This window comes from Corella eumyota, chromosome 3, assembly GCF_963082875.1.
Source record: "Corella eumyota chromosome 3, kaCorEumy4.1, whole genome shotgun sequence".
NCBI classification, from domain to species: Eukaryota; Metazoa; Chordata; class Ascidiacea; order Phlebobranchia; family Corellidae; genus Corella; species Corella eumyota.
In genome coordinates, this window is record NC_137492.1 from 8,180,828 (window position 1) to 8,203,937 (window position 23,110).

Below are 23,110 nucleotides of genomic sequence, written 5' to 3' on the forward strand. Positions count from 1 at the left end.
AATGGATTCAATAACATTAAAGATAACAAGTGCACGTGGCCTAAGCTTTGAACCCATATTTTAATTTAAAATTAAGTTATAGATTTTAGAACTGTATTTAAACGTTATAAATATCACAATGAATCGTTCAAATAAGAAAACAACAAAAGGTTGGTAAAACTAAATTTTTTGACCCCATTTTGCAAATTTTATAATCCGAAAGTTTCTGTTTTTTGTTGTTGCATGTTTTGTTTAAAAATTGGTCTTATGTCTTAACATTTTTTTAAATGGTATTATATAACACCTTAACTTTGGCTATGCTTCTTAATACCATTCCACAATTAGAAGAATGTAAAACCAAACAAATAAACATCATAAGTTTAAAATAATCTTAAACTGGTAAAGGCAACTAAATAGTGATGAGTAAAAAATACTTTATGTTTGACATATGACGTTTGTTTTTATATGAATATATTTATAGATTTAGATAACTTAACGTGTTTGTCTTTTAGCTAGAACTAATTAGGTATATAAAAATTGTAATGTTTTTAGTGAAACGATTCAAATTGTTCGAGTACTTTTCGCGTGAGTTGACACATGGTTATTCTATGGATCAAAATGATGCTCGGTATACTGAAAGAAGGGAAAGGGTTTATACTTTTCTAAAACAACCTCGAGAAATTGAGAAGGTAAAAAAAATTATTTACAGTTTTATCCTGTAAACTAAAAACATGTTATACTTGGTTAACAAATACATTCAATGCAGACTTTGAAATATGTTAAAAGTATTGTGTTAACAAAAAACTTATTTTTATTTTAAACTATTGGTTTTTTAGATGATGATTTATGGTTCATTATTATGCTGGGATGTATTTCTTTATGTTTTTACTTTTCTTCCTTTGAGAATTTTGTTTGCAATTTTAAAACTTGCAACTGCACCATTTTCGTTATTGCAAGGGTTAGGTGTAGTTTTTCTTTTTTAAATGTTTATAATTCTTTAAAAAAATTAATTAAAATAACCTACTCAGTCTTAACTTGATTTTGGCAGTTTTGGAAATTATAAACCACTTGCCATATAATTAACCTGTTAAAGGTTTGTATGTTTTTTTTTTGCTTTTTTGGATATATATTTATCTTCAAAGAGTAACAACAGGTACTTTGACTCAGTCTCGAGATGCCTGTGGCAGTTTGGAATATTATAGATAATAATTGCCTGATCTTTAAGCTGCTGATTAGGTGCTGGCTCAGCAGAAAAGCATACTGTTTATTGCGCTTTACTTAAAGTGTGCTGCAGCATGACATCACTGGGGATCGAACCTGGGATCTCATGTAGTTTGGAAAGTATTTTACACCACACTAAATAGCATTTTACTCAAGGGCCACTAAGTAAAAGCAGTGGCGATCAAACAAATGACCTCATGTAAGTAAGCTAAGTGCAATTTTTTTAATGTAAAAAATAATTATATATACATTTATTTTGCAGGCGTCCTATTTTGGATCCATCCCAGAGTTGTGATATATTAAAAGGGGTGATCTTTGTTACTTGTGTTGTGTTTATGTCTTATATTGATACTTCATTTATTTATCATCTGGTTCGTGCTCAAACATTAATGAAACTTTACATCATTTACAACATGTTAGAGGTAAGTTTATTGCTGTAAGTAATTTTACTAAAATATAGTATAGTGGTTAAATTTGTACCAAAAAGAGTATTCATTGCAAATACTTGGTTTTGCAATCTTAAAAAAAGGTAATTTAATTTATTCAGGTAGCAGATCGATTATTTTCATCTTTCGGTCAAGATATTCTAGATGCCTTGTTTTTCACTGCAACAGAATCAAACAAACATAAAAGAGAAAGATTAAAGGTTTTGCCACATCTTGTACTTGCCATTATTTATGTCTGTATCCTTTTTAGATTAATTAAAAAGTAATACCTATTTTATTTCTTATAAATAAAAAAATTATTTATTTTTATTATTTTTATCTTGTAGTATACTATAGGTATTTGTAGGTTTATCATATATAATTAACCTTTTTTTGTTATGTTTTCTTAACTTTGATGTGATTGGTGCTCAGTCATGCACGCAATATTAGTTTTGTTTGAGGCTACAACATTAAACGTAGCTTTCAATTCTCATAATAAAGTGTTGTTAACGATAATGATGGCAAACAACTTTGTGGAAATTAAGGGAACAGTGTTTAAGAAATACGACAAGAATAATTTGTTTCAGGTAACTCCAACTTTGTAAGAGTTTTCAAACAAGATATTTTAAAGTTAGGCTTTTTTAGGCTAATGTAAATAAAACAGCTTTTTTATTTTTTTTTAACTTTTTTGAAATGTATATATTCTTTAAATATTTTTAAAATAAAATTTTGATATAAGGTCTTTAACATTGATTTTGTTAGAAAAACTAGTGGAAATAACTGTTTTAATATTGTGTATTTATTTTAGATATCATGTTCAGATATTCGTGAAAGGTTCCACTACTTGGCTTTAATGATGATCGTGTTTTTAAGAAACATGCAACAATATGATTGGAATTATGAACATTTTATGGACCTTCTTCCCAACATGATTGCTGTCATCTGCTCAGAATATATTAGTAGGTTTAACTTTGTTATAATTTGCTTTGTACACTCTGGATTAAACATTTTTGTTGTTTTTATTTTTGTTTAAATTTTAATTAACTTGGTTAACACAGCTAATTAGTGATAAGGTTGACTTTGTAATATATTTAAGGTAGTTATATTTTACAATATCTTAAGTGCCTGCTTTCCTCGATTGGTTCAGGCTTACCCTGGTCCTAAGTGGTGGAATCTTAAACCACCCTTTTATATTTCTAACAGTTGATTGGTTTAAACATGCATTTGTGTTGAAATTCAATCACATCCCAATCAATTCCTACAAGGAATACAGGGCCACGTTTGCCTATGATGTCACAAGTAGTCGCTGCAAAGGTTCGATATCTGATCATTCGGATGTGGTCTCTAGAAGATTAGGATTCATCCCACTACCACTTGCTGTGCTGGTCGGTATACTATAAATTTAATGTGTAATTAAAAGGTGCAATACCATCTTTATTAAAAAAATTCAAATATTTGTAGTTTTTTATAGTTTTATGTTTTAGACTAACTTTTCATTTTATTGGGTTACCGTAAACCCCTTTTAATACAAGTTATATATAAATTAAAATGTATTTTCAAGATATTTCATGTCACTAGAATCTCAGTTGATTTTCATGGCTTTACAGGAGGCTTGGTCATTTTAGTCGGCTACATTATGTAAGTATTTTGATTATTTAAGAATCTATTTTTTTTAATCACACTTGTTTTTTTAGTTTGGTCTTACTTAAAGTTTTGATCAGTATTATAATACTGGGAAAAGCTTGCCATTACATCAAGGACGATGTCGCTGAAGCCACAAACGGGGGCCAAACGACCGCAAAATTATCTGTTGTTGACCCCTTTGAACAAAGGGGTAACAAGACTATTTTGGTGTCCAATTTGAAGACCCCATCTAAAGACAAAGGGGTGAATAAAAAAAACCAAAGTGGGGATAAAATATATTCAAGCCCACCATCGAATAAGTCTGAAAATGTTAAAAGAGAAATGACAACACCTGCAAGGTAAATACTTTTTTAACTTATGGTAAAAACTTAAATTTTTAAATAATTTAAAAACTTTTTTAGAGCAAGGTCATTAAGGGCGCCCTCTGTTGATCACTTTGTGTCGGCTGAGGCGCAAGCTCAAAACAAATCCGAGCAATTTAACGGCGACCCTGTGATTTTGGGGTCACATGGGGATTCCCAACGTAAAAGGCAAATCAATTTTGGTTCAGCCATAGCAGAGGAAGGGACTTAACCTAAACTAGACTAAAAAATATTGGTCATATAAACAGACAAGGGTTAATTACTGTGTTGATGTATTTAATATTCATTGTATAATGCAGTGGCCAGTGAACATGATAACTATTGATTTGCTGCCATAATATGTTAGCATGGTATTAGGTACTCTGTTCTACTTTCATGGTATTACATTGTTCTAATACTTAATACTTGGCTTACCTATTTTAAGAGGTTGAAAAGTTTAAGTTACATTTCATGGTTATTATACACACTATCGTATTTGGTTTTACACTACTAAATAAAATGCCAGTATTTTGAATTGCCATAGTTGTAATAAACATTTAGCGTTTCAAACCAGATATTTACTTATATTTAGGTATTTACTGTGTTACCTTGGTTACAATATGTAGCTATGTGTATTTCTTAATATGTTAGTATCGTTGCTTTTTAGTATATAAGTTTTACGAATCATTTTATTTCTTCAAATATATTTATTGCGATACATTTCATTTTAGTTTACAAATAAAATAATTCTCCGATTACAAAACTTAGTTAATATATAAATAAAACACATCTTTCTTAAATTAACACTATGGTTTAGTAACAATGTAAGAATAGTTTAAGTAACGATGTACACTAATACGTTGTAATAATACATTTATATATACAATATGCCTTGCAGTATGGCGTAGTGGTCAGAACACTTCCTACACTACATGAGGTCCTGGTTTGATCACCATTGATCTCATGCTGTACGCCCTTAAGTAATGCGCTATGCTATAAACGGTATGAAATTCTGCTGAGCCAGCATTTCATCAACAACTTAACTATCGGGCAATTACAATCTATAATATCCCAAACTGCCACAGGCAACTCGAGACTGGGTCTGGGTAACTGATGTTCTTCTATTTCTAGGTGGTGCAGTCGGCCTTCCTACATCGAGGATAAAAATATATACAAAAAAGTGCAGTTTATATTGAACCATTTTAAAAATTATAAGAATAAGGTTTATTGCGTATTTAACTGGTACCGCAAAAGTGGCAATATATGGCGTATAATATAAGGCAAAAATCCTTTTCTCAAGTATACCATTGCATTAAAATTTAATTTAAAAATGTGTTAAACCCCCGACTTTTGGCGGTGTTCCCTTCAACTCGATAGTATTTTCTCCAACAGCCAAAGGACTTCGGCCATAGAAATCAACCATTTCTTTAACGCTTGAGAAGGTTGTTTCACCTTCTGAATATGCGCCAGTTGCAAACTGATTGTCCGGTCTTCTTCTGATGTGAAAATTGATGATCGAACCGTTGTGAAGAAGGGTCATCGAGTAAGGGCAATTACTAGCTTGGCTTCTACGTACAATAAAGTATCCTTCCTGTTGTAAAATATCAAGTTTAGCGTTTAAAATATTCGTTAAGAAGACTTATTTTTATAAAACTAAAAAAATTTTAAAAGAAATCACAAAAAGATTACAAGACCACTATTTTAAAGTGTTGTGCTTTGCTTGTTTATTATTAGTTGCTACTTTTAGTCATTTATCTACTTATTTTTTACCCTTCCTTCCGTAAGTAAAGCTCTTTCCGCCACCTGCCTAGTCACATCCTTGAACCATAATTCCGACTCAATCGGTTTACTTTGTTGAGGTTGGAAATCTCCCATTTGAAGTTGATTCAATTCGCTTAAAAAATCTGTGAACGTATTCAAATTAAACTTTTGCGCTGTTTAAGTATCTTATTTTTAAATTAGTTCCATTTTTGTAACAATTAATTTAACATTAACTGTAAAAAGTAGATTAGGTAATTTAAGTGAATAAAAAAATGCATACACAATTGTAATAGAACTATAAAGCGTATACAACATATTTATAAAAGGTTTTTTTTATTTTTAACCTGGTATTTCCGGGAAATAGTCTGATCCATACTCTTTTACCGTTGTGTGTTTACCCTTAGATGAAATATGTAAGTTGGATGGGTCCTGAGCGGGCTTGTCGCCCCTGTATGCTATCTTTTCCAAATTTCTAAACAAAATATGCACAACCCAAATCTCATAGTTAGGTTTATTTATTTTTTATTTTATATTATCTTTTTTAACTGTTAGCTCTAATGATCTGATATATTACTTTGCTATTACCACAACTAAATAAGGCCTCCAACATAAAAAAAATCTTCTAAATTTTTTGAAAATTAATCTGATTTAAAATGATGCATTGCCTGTTTAAATAAGCGATAAAAACTAAAAACGTTAATCGTGCCATTTTTTGTTAGAAAAAACTGTTGATCGTACTTGATCGGTTACATCGTGTTTACCAAAAGCAATAATCGTACTCACCCGATTTGTGGTGTACTAAACGGTGTTTTGTAAGTATTCAACCACTCATCCCCGACTTTGTTGTTTTTCTTGCTTCGTGGAGGGGACGGGAGACGGTTCTGACTACTTGACTTGTTAAAATCGGGTTGCGGGGGTCTTTCTGGCCCTCTTTTGCCCTTTGTTGGGCTTTCGTTTGGTTCCTGAAATCGTTTGCGTGGGAGATTTGGGGATTTACCCATTCCTGGTGACATTGTACTAGAAACCGATGACAGATTGCTGAAAAACGATGACGTGTCGCTTGATAACGATGACACAGTACCCGGAAATGATGACGTAGCGCTAGAGTATGAGGGCGTGGAACTTTTTTTCTGCGAAAGGTTGTAGGGATTAACCCAACCTTCACGTGATCCCACATACGCCAACCACCAGAGGTCGTCCGATCGGTCAAGAACCTTTTGGGATAAACAAAGTTCAAATAAAAATAATTTAATAATTTAAAATTTTCCCCTTACTTTTACGGTATCTCCCGATCTAAACTCCAATTCGCCTTCCATTGGGTTTGTGACGTCACACATAGCTACGTAATCGTCGTCCTGTTCGTTTTCCAACATGGTACTTTGACTTTGATCCATGTAAGGCACTTTTGGCGCTAGAGTTTCAGGCATTTCCGGTACTATAGGAAAATATAAAGCTTCGTATATTATCATGCTTTTGTTTCTTTGAAAATTTAAAAATAGAAAGAAATGCGTATAATAAGATGTTTGTTATAATTAAAGGCGAAATATTTTTTGTTTATTTGGTTTTTAAGTTTTAAAAGTATTCGACTGACCAGTGTTTCTGTTAACATTTGTTCTTGTATCTTTTTCTAAGTACGAACCTGGGACCTCTCCAGTGAGGCCATTGTATCTACCAAAAACATAAAGCTTATTTTTACGTAGAAAAGCATATTTATTTTGGAAATATGAAAATGTTGATTTAAAAAAAAATTAAATATTTTGTGTGTAAATTCAAACCCGGCACCTCACGTTCCACCACCCGTCCAATCTTTTCTCGTAAACCAAAATCTCAGCTCCACTGGGAAAAGAAAGCTCGGCGTCAGATTTTGCTGTGTAACTTTGAATTGCAATATACCATGAGCCTAAAACATACGAAATGGTACATTGTATATTTATTAACTACGTGACTTTATGTTTAAAGTATTTGCCCAGTTTGCATCAAAAAATTTCTTGCCTTCAAATTCATAAATTTGGGAGGATAAGTCTTCTTCCCCAGTTCCTCCTTCCTTCCAAATATAAGCAGCTGGAACCCAGCCGTTCATTCCACTTGCGTTTACCACAATCCACCAGCCTATGACGTAACAAATATAATGTATGTTGTCATCATTACTAATTTGTTTTTTATTTTTTTTTAACCTTAACTGAATTTTTGTTTCATCAGAAAATTTATTTCAAGTAGCCTTTGAAAAAATGCTTAGTTGGGGATTAGATATGCTTACCGCTGTCAGTTTTTTTAACAACATCCACGGGATCACCAACTTGAAGACTGACTTGTGCTTTAGACTCAGCTTTGTATTCAGCAATTGCAACATATTTTTCCACCAACATAGGTCCTGTTATCGATGACGCACTGCCTATGTTAAATAACTTGTTTGAATGTCGAAAAAAATGGTGCCTTGTGGTAGTATGGTCAGTAAATTGGATTACAGTTTGTCGGAAAGTTTTAAAGTTAGGCAACACCAAGGGTCTTCTATTTGCCTTTAGACCCAGCATTGCATGGCTACGATACTTTTTACTAATCACATTTTAATATTGTAAAAATTTTATTGCAAAACCATAGGATAATGTAGTCAACTTAGGTTTTAAAAATGGTTAATTAGGGTACTTACCACTTTCATTCTGCACACTGCCGCTGAAACATAAAACAATGCAACTAATTATTCACAAAAAAATTAAATACAATCAATTTAAAGTAGCGAAAAACGTTTTTATTTGTTTCTAGATATTTAGGTTTTGGTCAACAGAAATTTAAAAGTTTACCCTTTTTTGATTCCCATATCGGTGGAGTTCATTTCAAAAAATGATAGCACTATGTGCGAGTTGCCTATTCTGGGCAAAATCACTAGTTTCTAAAAATTAAAGTTATTTTCTTCTAATTGTTTCTCTACGGTATTAAATATTGGTTTGTTTGGTATGTTGGATTTGTTATTAGCAACACTTACCCTGCAATAATCATCGATGTGTGGGATACGACTTAGAGTGAGTTCTTTTGTTTTGTCGCTTCTTTTAAATAAAACCTTCCCTGGTAAAAATGGAATTATTCGTTTATCGGAATCATGTTTGCCAGCTTCATTCGGAAAAGTTTCAAGTAGAGTTCTCTAAATAATGCACTTTTTAATAGCAGGGTTTGCATGTATGTTGTAAATTTTCTCCATTTTTTATCTATAATGTTGGATGGCTTAAACAAATAATGCTTTGACCCTGTCTCGAGTTTTTTGTAGATTTTTAATAAATTAAAAAAAAATTAACAAATCAAAAAACTAAGATTTTAAAATTATTAATGTTAATCGTTAACATAGATATAATAATTGTAAACTGAGTTAAGACTTTAAGCAGAATTTGTTAGAATTTATATCTAAGGCATTGTTTTAATGACTACACAATTTTATACTGTGTATTGTTTTGTAACCTTAATAGATAATATGCATAGTAAATTTAACTTACGTGCATTTCAAAAATCTCTGTAAATTTTCTTCCGATCATTTGCTTCGTTCCATCGTTCCACGTCACTTCGATGCAGTACACCTGCGTAACAAAGAACCTGATGACGTCATAAACAAAACGACATGCACTCAGATAAAGAAACTTATATTTAATTGCAATCAATTTAATTTTAAACAAGGCAAATGATGTAAAGCAAGAATTAATGAGATAAAACTGTAGCCCTGCTAAATAAATAAAACTGCCGTTTGTGGTGCGCGAAAAAATTATTGCGGGAAATTGTAGGTTGATAGTTGCGACCAAATTTCGACGATTAAAATCCCGATTAAAAAAATTGTACTCACGTAATGTTTATTGGGTTCTAGCCTTTTTTCCACATCTATCACTGCAGCTGTTAAAATTTCCCTCATTTTTACTCACTCCACGAAACTTCAAACGTGTTATTACTCAATCAAAAACGTTTGTTTGTTTTAAACAATGCTGATAACAATGTTGTATTGTTATATTAATAATCTTACATTATATATTGTTCTTATAATTGTCCTAATCACCATAGTTTTTTAGTATTTTTACTTATAGTTAAACAATATAAAAAATCTATATCTTATCTTTTTCAAACCGTGATTCACTTTTCACGAGAATGTTTGAAGTCACTTTACCGCCATTGTCTTGTCACAGGTGAGTCTGTGACGTCACGGAAATTGAATCATCCATCTTTAAATCGGGAAAATTTGCAATTTTGCGACTTCCTTGTGGTAATATCAAAAATGGTAAAAAGAAAACAAAGTAAAGTATATTTTGCAGCTAAATTACATTTTTAAATGTGGTTATAACTAAATTGTTAATGCTAATATTATCAACAACTATGTGATATAAAATAATGAACAAATTATAGTGGGTTAAATTCAGTCATAAATTTCAATCTGTTAACTAGAAAGTAATGCAAAATTTGAAATTATTTTGGGTTGCATTTATCTTAATACAATAATATTACATTTTTTGTTAATTTTTTGTTTAAATTTTAGGTTTTACAAATTAGTTAATTAAGAAGGGGTGCAAAATAGGTTTTTGTTGTTTGTTTTCTTTTTGCTCTGTCTATTGCTTGTTACGTCATAACACGAGGAAGTAAAGAGGAGGAAAAAGAGAAACAAAGAGAGAAAGGAGGAGGAAATGGCGTCATGTTTGCTTGCTTCTATATCTTGTATACATGCTCCCAGTAGTGAAAATCTTAATGTCCGGCTATTGAATATTTAATTTGCAGGAGAGAGTATTTCTGATAGCTTAAAATAAATTGGATTTATATTCGGTTTGCAGTGGGGTAATTATACTTTTATGACGTCACAGTCATTTAAGCTTGATGTAAAAGTGTATTATAAAGATTAAAAGCTATTGAAAAAAAGATAACTATATTTAGAAAAGCGGGAAGAGTGAAAAAAATGCTGTGTGTTTGAAATTATTCTGAATTTTAAAATTTGTTTAAATTAAGAAACAATGGGTTTATTACTAAATTTTTTTTATAGAAACAAAAAGCAAAATGTTAAAATTTTTTTGAGAATAAGCAAATATAATAAAGAAATTGTGTCGAACTAGATTGAGTCATGTCACAATTTCCTTTTTTTCATCACTAAGGCTTTAATTTACTTCCTTATTTTCAATTAATTGGTCTTTAAATTGTTTAAAGTGTTTGGGGCGAGAAATAAGCGTATAACCAAGTAGTTTAATGTAAAAGTGTAGAATGTCAAGAAACAATATAAATAGATGCAAAAATTAACTAAATAGAGCCATTAAAGATTGTTTTACTATATCTTAAAAGGTTTTTAAAACATAAAAAATCGAGTTTTTGAGATTGAATAAAACTATAAATATGTTTTTTTACATTAAGGTATTTGAAAATATTTTAGCAAAAATGCCAGAAACCGACGAAGAAAAGAAAAAAAGATGGGCGAAAAATGCCTCAAAAAACGCTTACATGACGCCGGCTATGCAGCACTCACTGCGCATGTCAAAACAACAGAGCACGGTGAGTCACGTGACCGCTTGCTCAATTAGTCACGTGTTCATATAATAATTGTTCACAAGTTTTCGATGAAAATTTCATGTCTATGAAGTTTTTTTTTACCTTTTAGAACAAATACAAAGAGAAATATGATAAAGGAAAAGGTACAGGTTTCACGAGCGTTAGTACGACTCCAATACTTGAGAATGCCAAGAAACAAAGTGAATTGATAAGCCAGAATAAATATAAAAGTGACTTTGAAAAAAACAAGGCAAAGTTTACTTCCGTAAGTACAGTGTGTATAATGCGTAAAAGTCTCTTTGTTTTAATAATTAAGTGACATTGTGACATAACAACCACCGATTGTTGTAGGTAGCCGACGACCCCGAAACATTGCGAGCAATCCGAGCTGGAAACCAAATAAGCAACATTGCTTATCTGGGAAAGGGAAATGCTGTTTCTAAATCTATTAGAAAACGAAGGGGTAATTTTTGAGTTTTTAAATTATATTTAACAACACGATTTTTAACTTAAATTTTATTATGTAGATAATGCTTTGAAAAGCGAACCTGCAAAGGTTGAACCCAAGAAAGAGGTTGATCCTAACCCGGTGCCCTCAACACCCGACCATGAGACCGTGGACTACGTGACTCCTGAACCTGACCCCGTGACTTCCGAACCCGACCTGTTGGTCTCTAAAGCCGACGTTGCCGAAGTTAAAACCGAAGAAAATAACGTCGCGCCAGAAATTGCACAAGAACATGACCACCAGGATGACAAGAGAGCCCATGAAGTCGAAGAAGAAAATGTTTACGAAACTCCAATTAATGACGTAAGCCAAAACCTTTCAAAAGAAGAAGTATCGGATGAAGTCACCCACGATGAATCCAACCAAGAAGGCGACAGTGACGTCACTCCAACCAACGAAAATGGACCAGAAGATACTTATGACGAAATCGATACCAATAATGACGTCACCGAAGACCAGCAGGAGCCGCAAGCTACGCATGACGACGTCACTAACAATCAGCAAGATCAGAATGAAGCGCATAATGACGTCACAGAAAATGACGACGTTACTGCGAGCCAAGAAAATCCCGACGATATTTACGACCAAGTACCAGAGGACCAACCCGAACCAGTCAACCAGACCGAACCAGCTAATCAAGACAACGCGGAACCAATTTACGAGGAGGCAAGTGGTTCGTTGGATGACTTTTATGACAATTTGAACTAAATTGGTTCTTTCTGGTTTGTCTGGTTTGAAGTTGGTATATAACTGGTTGTTCAAGTGTTATTTTAATCACTTAAAACTAAATTGTTTCAATATTGTTTGTTTTTGACAAGAAACCAATTGTAAATTGGTTTATTTTTTTTCTTTAATTTTTGTAAATATTTTTTAAATGAAATATAGTCTGGTCATAAAAAATGGATTGCTGTTATTATTTATTAGGCGTATAGTTAAAAACGAGATTAAATATACAGTATATACAAACTTATATTATTGCTAATTAAATTAAGGCACACAAAATGTAAATTAAAAACAAAGTAATTGTTGTTGCAAACTATTCAACACATGGCTTTAAGTTTATATACAAAAAAATATTTTAAAATCGCACGGTAATCTTTTTAAACACTTTGCTAAAAGATTTGATTTTGACTTAAGTTAAGCAGGGAGTCGATAAAAATATGCTTTGAATTATTACAACATATAGGATGTTTATATTAGAAAAGTTTATATTTAAAAAAAAATTCTCATTATATAATATTATAGTTTTTGCCTTTTTTGAAGTGATTTTAACGCTGTGTTTGCTTTTATAGCTTCTAAAACGATCCGCCCCTTTTCTTTTTTTTCAGGAAACCCCCTTCTAATATTAAACCAACCTAAAGCTTAAAGGCTTTTTTAAATTTTTTATATCGTCAATTTTCATTATCTTGTAATTTACATTTTTGGCTAATAAGAAATAACTGGTTATTACAAGAATCAATCCACCATTTTCTCCTAAAGTCGCTTATATCCCCAGCCACTTCGTAAGCTTTAATTGCTTGAAAATAACTGTCTTTTGCCTCCGTGTATAATGAATTATAAAAACAATATCTCCCAATGTTAGATAAAATTTTGCCGTAAACTTGATATTTAGTCGCACTTAAACCATACTCGCTATCCATCAAACTCAACCCAGTTTTATAATTTTGTAAAATACCATCGAGTCCCAATATGTGTTTACTACGCCCTATCATAAGTAAACAGTCAGCTTTTTTTTGGCGTCTAGGTATTTGTTGTTAATAACAAAAGTTTCAACTTTCTGTAAAAATGGAGCAATATGACCCTGTACTACACTTTTTCGGTTTTGGATCGTAGTATGGCAAATATACCCAGGTATTTCCATTATGGCTAACTTTAAAATTCTAACAATTTCGTTAGAATTATCACTATTATTTATTACCATATTTATTGCAACTCCATAAAACAAAATTCCTTCCAGGTCTTTGTGTATGCCTTTACTTCTTCGAGTATAAGCAAATATTTCGACTTGGCGTTCGTCCAATCGAGTACAGTTTTCAATTAGTGAAGTCATTTCGGTAATGATTTCCATAGCGGTATCGAATCTATCTGTAATTAAACTTGAGACATAGAGTTTGGTGAGTTTAGGAATGCAATTTATGTTTGCTCCGAATTTATGCAGGGTCTTTAGCTCCAAGTATAATTTATCGAAATTCGTATTTTGTTTTAGATTTCCTGTATTTTCTATACAAATTAGTTATAAACGTTAAAACTAATTATAATTTTTAGATGTTTATAAAAAAATAAATTTTCAATATGTTTTTGTTTATGTTTTTAACACTACTAGTTGTGTAATAAAAACGTACCATCCGCTTTAAAGAGTTTTTCTAAATCGTCCTTATTTTGTAATAGATCTAAAAATTAATATTTATTTATTTGCAAATATAAAGTAATAATGCTTTTATATTGGATAAATCAACGCTTATCGTTATTTATTGTAGGTATTATTTCTAACCTTTATGTTTGTCTAAATAATGCTTTTTTTTCTCTCCCGCTAATTTAGCTCGTTTTGGTGGCGATGGTCCACTTGTTGGCGCAGTTGTTTCAGTTTCACTGATCACGCTGCGTTGGCCATCACTGAACATACTTGGTGCCATGCTTCCGTATCCGCTAGAAACACTTTCCTGGTCGTCCGGTAACTGAGATTTACCGGAAAGCGTTTTTTGCTCCAACATCTGTAGTTGCTCATTTGTAAAATTTAAAGACATTTCCTCTGAACATAAAATTTTCAGGTCATATCTATTTATTTTTTTATGGAAACAGCCATAAAAAACACTTACCGCTTTTCTCGGGAGACTTAATCTGTAAAAAAACACATTAAGATAGTTGCATTCGCTACAAAGTAATCAGTTCGATATTTAACAGGATAGAATGACTTCTTTCAAAATTAAAATTACGATAGGACAAACTAACCTCTTCCAAAATGCGTTTAATTCTTGCATCTCCATCCTGTTTCATCTCTTTATAGCTTTCGTCTGTTTCGATTTTTTCGAAATTTTCTAACGAGATCGAATCAAACCTACCAACATCATATTTTTCGGGCCATGTAGCAAGAAAGTTGTTTAATCTATTCAGCATTGTACCGGAACTATAGTCACGAATTAGCTTGTCTGATTCCTCCTCGTTTTCAGCGATGATGTGAATTGAAAGAGAACCTCGTTGGGTTCTATTAACATATGCTTTTCTGCATTCAACTATTGCTGCTAGTACACCAAGCAGTAGTTTAGCTTTGTCATCAGCACTAAACAGACTAAAACCAAAAAACATTGGTATCGATGCACATGCAGTACCAGTCACTAAGTAGCCTAAATATTTAGCTGGTTTCCCTCTTAGAGTATATTCAATAAAGGGAACATTTACTTTAAACTCGGCATATTCTTCTTGCCCCATCAAAGAACCTGTGGCAACCGATTGGTCTGGCTGAACTGTACTTTTAGTTGTTAATTTAGATTGCTGTATTTGACCTGGCTGATTTGTGCTTGGGGTTGTTGTTGCAGGACACTGTTGCTGTGTTTGAACAGAACGGACTGTGATTGGAGTTTTTGCTTCAGGTTATTGTGTTACATCAGGCTGAGCTGCGGTTGGGTTTGACTTTATTGCAGTAAGTAACTTTTCGCTGACACTCGCAGATCCTGCATTTGTTGTTGTGGTTGATGATGATGTTGTTGTGGTTGTTGATATTGGTGTTGTGGTTGTTGATGGGGTTTTTGTGGTTGTTGATAAGGTTGTTGTAGTTGTAAATAGTGGTGTTATGGTTATTGATGTGGTAGTTGTGGTTGTTGATGATGTCGATGTGGTTGTTGATTGTGTTGTTGTGGTTGTAAATGGTGTTGTTGTGGTATTCAATTGTGTTTTTGTGAGATTTGTATTTAAAATGACTTTGTCACTTTCCTTTTGTAAAGGGTTTACGTCCTCGTCGGAGTCGCTGGAAATAACGATAATTTCATCGGTGTCACGTTGCGTTTTATGTGAGTCACGTGACAAATTTTCTTCACAAGAATCGCTTTCCATTTTGTTAGTTTGATTACTCCTCTTATGTTTATTTATTGCAGTTTAGAAATAAGTTTTCTTTGTGATTTTAATATAACAAATTTATTTTCTTTTAATATTTTTATACGTTTACTAAATATTTTAAACATTTTCTAATACAACTTGCGATTTAATTATAACTTAATAGAGTTACTGGCAATAGCAAACGATTACAACCCTTATTATTTTTTTAGTGCGCTGAAAACCCGTTTTAAAAATTAATGCTTAGTAATTTTTAAAACTTTAAATCACAGAATTGGCTACTCACTACTTAATTGGCTACATACATGGAAAACTATATCAGGCTCGTAAACCTAAAACGTTAAGAAAAAATAGCTTAATGATTAACAAGTTTTAATGTGGTAAATGAAAAAACAATAGTTGAAGTCGTTATTTAACTGAATTGCATAAAAAGGGTTATTAAACTGAATTGTGGTAAGCTAGTTTATAACTTTTATACTGCTAATAAAGTAAAGGCAATTTTACCATCGATAAACTAATACAATACGTTTAAATATGACTTGACAACCAAAAAAAACTGCCTTCAATTGCTTAATATTACCATAGATACTATATTAGTAATATCTATGATATTACTATTTTCGGTTGTCAGTCGATCTGTACTATTTTTATTATTATTTTTTTTAAATAGTTATTTAAGTCTGTATTGAGAATTTTTTTTATGTAAAAAATGATTAAAACAAAACTGAATTGGGGACAAACTTCAACCGCTTAAAATATTTCTTTATTTACAAATAAAATCATTGACCCATGTCCAAATAGCTAAACTGAAAAATAAAAATTTGGCGACAAAATTTTAGTTTTATTTTTTTAACCAAAAACAGGTTTAAAAATGACGTCCGATTTGCCTTTATATGAAACTGAAATAAACTCAATTATAAAGGAATATTTTTCTTACTCCGGTTTGGAAAAAGCGGTTTATGCTTTGCAGCTGGAATGTAACGAAAAAGGAAAACCAATTCCTGCTGGAAATAAAACTTTTGACGATGGATCAAAGTTAACAACTCAAGTACAGTACAAGATAAGCTAACTTTTTTAAATTAATTTTTGCTCTAAATATGTTGTTAAAACACTGCTAGACATTAAATTTTTTCCATTTTGAAAAGTTTAATTAAAAACTTATTGACATATTAATAAATAAACAAAAACAACACCTGCAATACTACTAAGTTAATGATATACTAAACTAATAAAGCCATCACAAGACTTTATTATGATAAAAATCTTATGTAAAACTATTTTTCTATTAATTTTTATAGAACACGATTCTTCTCGAATTTGACAGTGGAAATTCAGCTTCATTTTGGAAACTTTGGGAGGAAAAAGTTCCAAAAAATATCAGAGAAAAAGATCAAACTTGTCAGCGATTGGAATTTTACATCCAGATTCATTTTGCTGTTTATCCAATTAGAGTTGGCAGATCCAGTTCGGTAAATCAAGAGTTTTGTTTAACTTTGCATGGAATTTATTAAAAATTTAAAAAAAAAACATTGCCTTACAAAATAATTTTTAAAATCTGATGGTTTTGACATATATTTTGTTTATGAACCTAAAGACGGCAAGCCCCAGTGAAAATGCTATGACAGTATTTAAAAGATTTCTAGAAACCAAAGGTTTGTAATAAATTTTATATTGGCCTAGATTTTATATTATTAAAATTAAAAAGTACTGTAAAAAAGTAGATTTTTTAATATCATCTTTTTTAACTTATATATACCTTATAATAGGATCGGATTTAAGTCAAACAACAGAGTTCTTACCATTCTATGCTCTTCCTTTTGTACCAAACCCAATGCAACATCCTTCTTTTAAGGAAATATTTTCAGTAAGTATGTTTTGTTTTCAGATAAAACTTAATTGACTTATATAGTTTGACTTATAAACAAATTGACTTATATATACATATAGTTTAAACAATTTAGTTTATGTATTTTACATCGTAAGTATTTTCTGGTAATTGTTAAACGAATACATTAAAATTGTGGTTGTATAGTTTTTTAATATAGGCTGTATATATTTCTAGTATATACAATTTAGTTAAATTTTTTTATGAATTTAAATTCGTAAAAATGCCTTGATTACAAAAAATAAACAAAGCATAATATCAACATACAACATGAGTACATTGCTAAGGGCAATATAACAATCACACCAAGACAACAATTAACAATGTCCTATGTCACAGACTTATTGGATTCCAGACCTTAGAGCCAGAGTAGACAGGTTTTTAATTGCTGCATTATGTGCTACAGAACCCCCCATTCTCATAACACTAGTGGTTCGTTGCTTTATAATAATTGTTATACCAGTAAACTATAAAAGCTATGTTGCTGTTTAAGAGTTAAACAAATTGTGTTCAGTTTAATTGCTAAAATGCCTTAAGATCTTTATTTTTACCTTAATTTAATATTTTGTCAAATATTTAGAAATAAGATTTCAAATTTTATTTTTTGGTCAGAAAAACAAGCGAAGATTGTCAGTAAAGGAAGACCCATCAGTGGAAAGCACAAAAATAATTCAAAATCAACTTGTTCAAGCTGAAATGAGGTGTAGTGCTTACATGAAAAGATTTAATAAATTACAGGTAACTAACATGCATTTAAAACTTTAAAACTTAAATTTTATTACAAATAAATCATGTTATTCAAGTTGGTAATTAATAATTTATATTCAAATTTTCAGACTGACTACCACACTTTAATAAGTATCACAGCAGAACTTGTCGACTCATTGGAACAAACTGTACACGGCCACATGGTGACACCAGAGTACCTACAGCGAGTTTGTGCTAGGTTGTTAAACAGCCGGGTGGCAGGAGGGAGCATGGGTAGCGTTGATTTTACTAGACCTGGAACAGCCTCGTCCATGCTGAGAGCATCAATTGTCCATGAGAAGTAAAAAACTATATTTTTTTGTTAAATTTTTTTAATAAAAAGTGTTGTTTTTATATATAAATATATTATTGATGTTATTAAGCCATTTGGCCTTCTAATTTATTTTGTGTTGTTCATTTTTTTGGTTGTTGTACATTTTTTATTGTATTATTCGCTTTACAATGATAATATTTTTATGTAAAGCTATTCAAAATTTACAGTGATAATTTTCTTTGCAATGCTAATTTTATATTTTTATTTATGTAAAGCTATTCAAAATTTACAGTGATAATTTTCTTTGCAATGCTAATTTTATATTTTTATTTATTTAAAGTTTTCCTCAAATTAAAGAAGAAAATTTGTTACTGCCTTCACTTGATTACAATAAGATTAAAGAAGATCTTGCTAGTGGTTCGGACAAGATAAAATTACTTTTGCTACAAGCTTTAAGATGGAGACTGACAAGGTTTAATTTACATTTAACTATTCTGTTTTTTGAAAAAAAAAACAGTTTTAAAATTTTATGTTTTAAACAAACTTTTGTATTTCTTTCTTCTTAAAGAAGGTGGGTATACTTCACAACCTAAACATTTGGTGAAATTAGTTACCCAGACTCAGCCCCGAGGTTAGAGGGACAGTTTGTGACTTTACTATATATACTTTATTAATAACTTGTCTGTTGATTGGTTTTTGGCTTAGTGGGATTCTCATATTGTTTATATAGTCTTACTCATGAGCATGACAGCGTAAAAGCACTGGAGATTAAACCCAAGACCTTATGTATTAAAACCAAAACCACTGGTGTTAATCCATACAATTTGTTAACTACCAAGTAAGGTTTAATATATCTTGATTATTTCATCACAGATCACAACCCGGTGAACAAAGGGACACAGTCCTGCTTTCCTACATCGACAATGACCTTTTTAGCTGTCAATTATCCAATGATAACTTTAACATGCTCGCTCTGTTCCAACAATCTGACGAAGGGGTCAGACAATATGTGGCAAGACTTTATAACGCTCTTTCTTCATTACAACAAGGTAAATAGGTTTTAGTGAAATTTAAAAACTATATTTGAAATTTTTAAATAGTATGTGTGTCATACTTCATATATTAAATTTATTTAATATTTAAAAACATACCTTTTAAAAATATACCTTTCTTTTCTGAGGCATAGTTTATTTAAAATGTACAGAAAATAAGTTTATTGTTAAACTAAAATTCACTTTTTCTCTCAGGTCGAGCTTACCTTTGTTTAAATCCCGACATGATAGGAGGGTTACAGGAACAATTATGTAGAAATACAAACAATGTAGACCAAGTATTCGAGGAACATTTACTTGGATGTTTGCAGAAGTTGAGTTTAAGGAGAGTGCTGCAATCTGTAATGATTAAAGGCAAGTGAAACTTAGATAGTTAATTAGCTTAACTTTAATATTGTCATCTAATTTTGCAAAGGGTTGTTCTGGGGGTTGGAGTTTTTAAATTGAAATTAAAGCATGGCATTTGTCTTAGATGTAACCCTAAGTACACTTACTACATAACAGTTTGTAATTTGGACAGACCTTATTTAAGTTTAATTATAATTGTAAGTCAAAAGCTCGCCATTTGGTCAGTCTTTTAACTATTGTAATATGGGTACATTTCTCAACTAATATTTTCATGCAATATTCGCCCTTGAGCCCGGTGTTTACGAATAGCTCAAACACGTCATAACAGCACACCCTTTTCCAATAAAAAATATAAAAACCTATTAACTTAAGGTGATATGAAAAAAAGTGGCTTTTTGTTACTTAGTTTACTTAAACAAAATTAACTATTATAAAATTACAAACAGGTGACCTGATCCACTGGCTGATCACAATATTAGCCGACCATGATAATTTATCAGATTACATGTTGGAGTATGCTGCAGCTTTGCTTATGAACTTGTGTTTAAGATCAGCAGGAAAAAAGAAATGTGGTCAGGATGCTGCTAGAGTTTTAAAGGTGCATTACATTAGTGTTTTAATGTAGCATTTTTTAAATAGGTAAATATTTTGTATGTAAGTATTTTGTTTTATATTTATGCAAGAAATTATTTTCTTTTATTTACTTTTGTAGGTGTTAAGTGATTTATTTGGGCACCAAAACCAGGAAGTGAGACCGTATATTAATGGAGCTTTGTTCAGTATTCTAAGCTACCCCGTTGTACGAAAAGAGGCTTTAGAGATGGACTTGGAGGCAATTTTAAGGTAGAGTGATCTTAAATATGAATCTTTTGTCTGTTTGTGTATTAACAACATGGTTTGAGTTTAGTATAGCTTTTTAGTTGTATTAGCCTAAACAGACATGCTAAATCTTTGCCATCAGAAAATATAATATTATCGGCCTCAGTGGGCATCAAACCCTGTACCTCTAAGCATATTCAATTGTAATGTGTTGTAAAAAATGTAGTGTCCTTAACACCTCGGATAGTAGAAAAACAAATAGATGTGGTTATAAATAACAATCTAAACTAGAAAGTATTAGTATCAACTGAAATATTTTACCAGGGAGTTTATGGAGGGTGAAGCAGAGGAATTTCAACACCAACTCGAGTTTATCATCCAACAACTTAACAAAGAGGACAACAATGAGGACAATGGGGAGGAGTCTGGTGATGAAGGAGATGAAGATGATGACGAGGTTAATATTGTTTTCGGAATTTAAAAATTTTTTTTTTAAATTTGTTTCTTCACAGAAGGTAATAACAAATATTTAAACAACAGTTGTAACTACTTTAGGACCAGGATGCCATGGAAGCTGACCTTGACAAGGATGAAATCCTTCAATCTCGCCCAAACGAGTTGTGCGGAGAAGAATTATTGTGCTCTGAGTACCTTGGGATTATGGGTAACAACGGTAACAATGGGTTTAATAACAACAATAATAATCAGGTAATTTAAGTTGAATTGTTTTTCATGATATTCTATTTTAATTTACTTTAAATAAAATTATTTTTTATCAATTTTATTGTTTAATTTATAATTAATACAATATATATTTAATATTTATATCTCCAACGGCACCTTTTTATCTTAAATTTTACATTTTAGAATCTTCAAGTTTTATGCAATCCAGCTGTGACATCGCTGGTATTAGATACAGGAATTCCAACACGACCTTTAACCCCAAGTCGTGACGTCATAGTAACCTCTAGTGGAAGATCAGATCACATGACCTTGAGGTCATCTTCTTACACCAACACTGTAAGTTAAATTTTTTGATTAAGAAAATATTTATCTATTTTTAAAATAACTTTGTTTCAGTTGATAACATCAAGTATTGACCATCAGGGGTCACGATCTCAAAGTGTCAGGGGGTCACGACCTTCAAGTCGACATTCGACTCACTCAACCATAAAGGAATCATTGGATAGGTAAATAAAATTTGGAAATAAATTTTCAAATGTATTTTTTATTTAAAAATTTTATTTTTGCTTGCAAACAGTCAGGGGTTGCGACAAAGTACGATAGATCACGAGGCCTCAAAGTTGATGACTCAATTAACCGGTGTTGAACGACATCTTTCACTTCCAACTCACAACAATTTGGTTCTTCCCGCTGGAAAAGATGGAACTAAACAGTAAGATTTTTGTCAGGAGCAGTAGTCCACTTACTATAAGAAATTGAGTTTTTCAAAATTTTATTATTTTAGGGGAAAGGAATTTGCATCAGCATTTAGTAGTCGACCTCGGATTTTAAGAACCCCCGACACAGGTCGTCTTACTGCAAGAGGGCCTCCCCCTAATCCTACTTTTTCAACAGGTGAACCTACATCACGCCCCTCTTCGGGGAGCTCCTGGAGGGGGTCGAAAGGAGGGTCATCAACTGGTGATAACGGAAGTTGGAGGCAGAATAATTAGAAAAAGTGTAAGGCATACATTTGCTAAAGTTTTTTAACTTGTTTATAATCAAAATTTGTTATTTTGGTCACAACGGTACGTTTCTATTTTTGTATGGTTAATATTTGTTATTTTTATTAATAATTGGTACTTAATTTAATTTAGCTGTAGTCTGTATTTTTTATTTTTATCCGAGTTCACCAAATTTTAAATGAACACTGTGTTAACTTCATATATTTGTATTTTGTCGGTTTTTCTTTTCTGTAATTATTCTCGTGTTAGTTTACTAGTTAGTTTTCTACAAAAAAATAAAATGTATAAAAAATCCCTTATTTTTCAAACTAGAAATTATCAACTTGTAGGTTGTTATGCTAAACAACATAGTCTTCTTAAATGTGGATTGATTTAAATTTACGGTCAAAAATAATTAAATTTTTATTGGGGCTGTAAGGAGGAGTAGTGTAGTGGTTAAACACTCAGCTTTACTACATAAGATCCTGGGATCGATCCCCACTGCTTTTATACTGTAGCGCTTTTGAGTTAGGCGCTATAAATAATATGAACTTCTTCTAAGTCAACGCTTAATCATTAGCTTAATTAAATACCAATTATAATCTATAATATTCAAAACTGGGGGAGAACAATATAATAAGATCTTAAAGTCAACTTTCCCTCATCAAGGATAAATAATTATAAAAAGGGATACATTTTAAATGTTAAATTGGGTTTTTCGTAAAGCACAAATTGGTTACAACTCGGTCTCATTTTTGCAACTATTTTTACGAGACATGGTTTTTGTTTTTTTTTTCTGCCGTGAAGTACCAAATATAGGACTTTTTTTAGTAATTTAACACTTACTTAGGTAATTAATTTATAAACATAATGGTTTTAGAATTTTTATCGTATTA

At 31.4% G+C, this 23,110-nt stretch overlaps 4 protein-coding genes across 7 annotated transcripts; 3 read left to right on the forward strand and 1 right to left on the reverse strand.

The window, feature by feature from the left end:
- Positions 1–15: 15 nt before the first annotated feature.
- On the forward strand, positions 16–4,361 carry LOC145744527 (transmembrane anterior posterior transformation protein 1 homolog). The gene is made up of 11 exons (XM_082562388.1): positions 16–149; positions 532–668; positions 816–937; positions 1,463–1,622; positions 1,748–1,883; positions 2,058–2,212; positions 2,434–2,584; positions 2,829–3,010; positions 3,187–3,263; positions 3,320–3,607; positions 3,671–4,361. Exons 1-11 carry the CDS (start codon positions 119–121, stop codon positions 3,840–3,842), a joined length of 1,611 nt encoding a protein of 536 aa, XP_082418514.1. The 5' UTR covers positions 16–118; the 3' UTR covers positions 3,843–4,361.
- On the reverse strand, positions 4,327–9,331 carry LOC145744526 (uncharacterized). 4 transcript variants are annotated; one of them, XM_082562384.1, is made up of 14 exons: positions 9,195–9,331; positions 8,854–8,934; positions 8,352–8,507; positions 8,170–8,258; positions 8,019–8,035; positions 7,629–7,763; positions 7,364–7,480; positions 7,154–7,271; positions 6,963–7,039; positions 6,646–6,806; positions 6,155–6,585; positions 5,716–5,843; positions 5,381–5,514; positions 4,327–5,201 (listed from the first exon to the last, which is right to left on the reverse strand). In XM_082562384.1, the coding sequence occupies exons 1-14, from the start codon at positions 9,258–9,260 to the stop codon at positions 4,935–4,937; spliced, it is 1,977 nt and encodes a 658-aa protein (XP_082418510.1). In that variant the 5' UTR covers positions 9,261–9,331; the 3' UTR covers positions 4,327–4,934. The 4 variants fall into 4 exon arrangements, with proteins under 4 accessions (XP_082418510.1, XP_082418511.1, XP_082418509.1 ...); XM_082562385.1 differs by having other exon boundaries at positions 7,011–7,039; positions 8,019–8,041; XM_082562383.1 differs by having other exon boundaries at positions 8,019–8,041.
- Positions 9,332–10,263: 932 nt separating this feature from the next.
- LOC145745361 (uncharacterized) lies at positions 10,264–12,279 on the forward strand. The gene is made up of 4 exons (XM_082563413.1): positions 10,264–10,870; positions 10,977–11,132; positions 11,219–11,330; positions 11,395–12,279. The coding sequence occupies exons 1-4, from the start codon at positions 10,715–10,717 to the stop codon at positions 12,081–12,083; spliced, it is 1,113 nt and encodes a 370-aa protein (XP_082419539.1). The 5' UTR covers positions 10,264–10,714; the 3' UTR covers positions 12,084–12,279.
- Positions 12,280–16,236: 3,957 nt separating this feature from the next.
- Positions 16,237–22,524, forward strand: LOC145746338 (lisH domain-containing protein ARMC9-like). Its single transcript, XM_082564600.1, has 18 exons — positions 16,237–16,470; positions 16,721–16,891; positions 17,017–17,074; positions 17,189–17,286; positions 17,647–17,739; positions 17,920–18,045; positions 18,144–18,355; positions 18,669–18,800; positions 19,202–19,377; positions 19,576–19,734; positions 20,175–20,326; positions 20,441–20,571; positions 20,872–21,004; positions 21,103–21,255; positions 21,415–21,567; positions 21,628–21,737; positions 21,809–21,943; positions 22,016–22,524. The coding sequence occupies exons 1-18, from the start codon at positions 16,294–16,296 to the stop codon at positions 22,221–22,223; spliced, it is 2,577 nt and encodes an 858-aa protein (XP_082420726.1). The 5' UTR covers positions 16,237–16,293; the 3' UTR covers positions 22,224–22,524.
- Positions 22,525–23,110: the final 586 nt, after the last annotated feature.

Excerpts from the sequence above, each read along its gene's own strand:
- LOC145744527 (XM_082562388.1), top strand. The coding sequence starts at position 119 with ATGAATCGTTCAAATAAGAAAACAACAAAAG. Across the intron at positions 1,884-2,057 it reads ACTTGCCATTATTTATGTCT|TCATGCACGCAATATTAGTT; the intron begins GTATCCTTTTTA and ends ATTGGTGCTCAG. Across the intron at positions 3,608-3,670 it reads GAAATGACAACACCTGCAAG|AGCAAGGTCATTAAGGGCGC; the intron begins GTAAATACTTTT and ends AAACTTTTTTAG.
- LOC145744526 (XM_082562383.1), bottom strand. The coding sequence starts at position 9,260 with ATGAGGGAAATTTTAACAGCTGCAGTGATAGATGTGGAAAAAAGGCTA. Across the intron at positions 8,259-8,351 it reads ACATCGATGATTATTGCAGG|AAACTAGTGATTTTGCCCAG; the intron begins GTAAGTGTTGCT and ends TTTAATTTTTAG. Across the intron at positions 7,481-7,628 it reads TGTTAAAAAAACTGACAGCG|GCTGGTGGATTGTGGTAAAC; the intron begins GTAAGCATATCT and ends GTTACGTCATAG.
- LOC145745361 (XM_082563413.1), top strand. The coding sequence starts at position 10,715 with ATGTTTTTTTACATTAAGGTATTTGAAAATATTTTAGCAAAAATGCCA. Across the intron at positions 10,871-10,976 it reads TGTCAAAACAACAGAGCACG|AACAAATACAAAGAGAAATA; the intron begins GTGAGTCACGTG and ends TTTACCTTTTAG. Across the intron at positions 11,133-11,218 it reads ACAAGGCAAAGTTTACTTCC|GTAGCCGACGACCCCGAAAC; the intron begins GTAAGTACAGTG and ends CGATTGTTGTAG.
- LOC145746338 (XM_082564600.1), top strand. The coding sequence starts at position 16,294 with ATGACGTCCGATTTGCCTTTATATGAAACTGAAATAAACTCAATTATA. Across the intron at positions 16,892-17,016 it reads GAGTTGGCAGATCCAGTTCG|ACGGCAAGCCCCAGTGAAAA; the intron begins GTAAATCAAGAG and ends ATGAACCTAAAG. Across the intron at positions 20,572-20,871 it reads GACTTGGAGGCAATTTTAAG|GGAGTTTATGGAGGGTGAAG; the intron begins GTAGAGTGATCT and ends ATATTTTACCAG.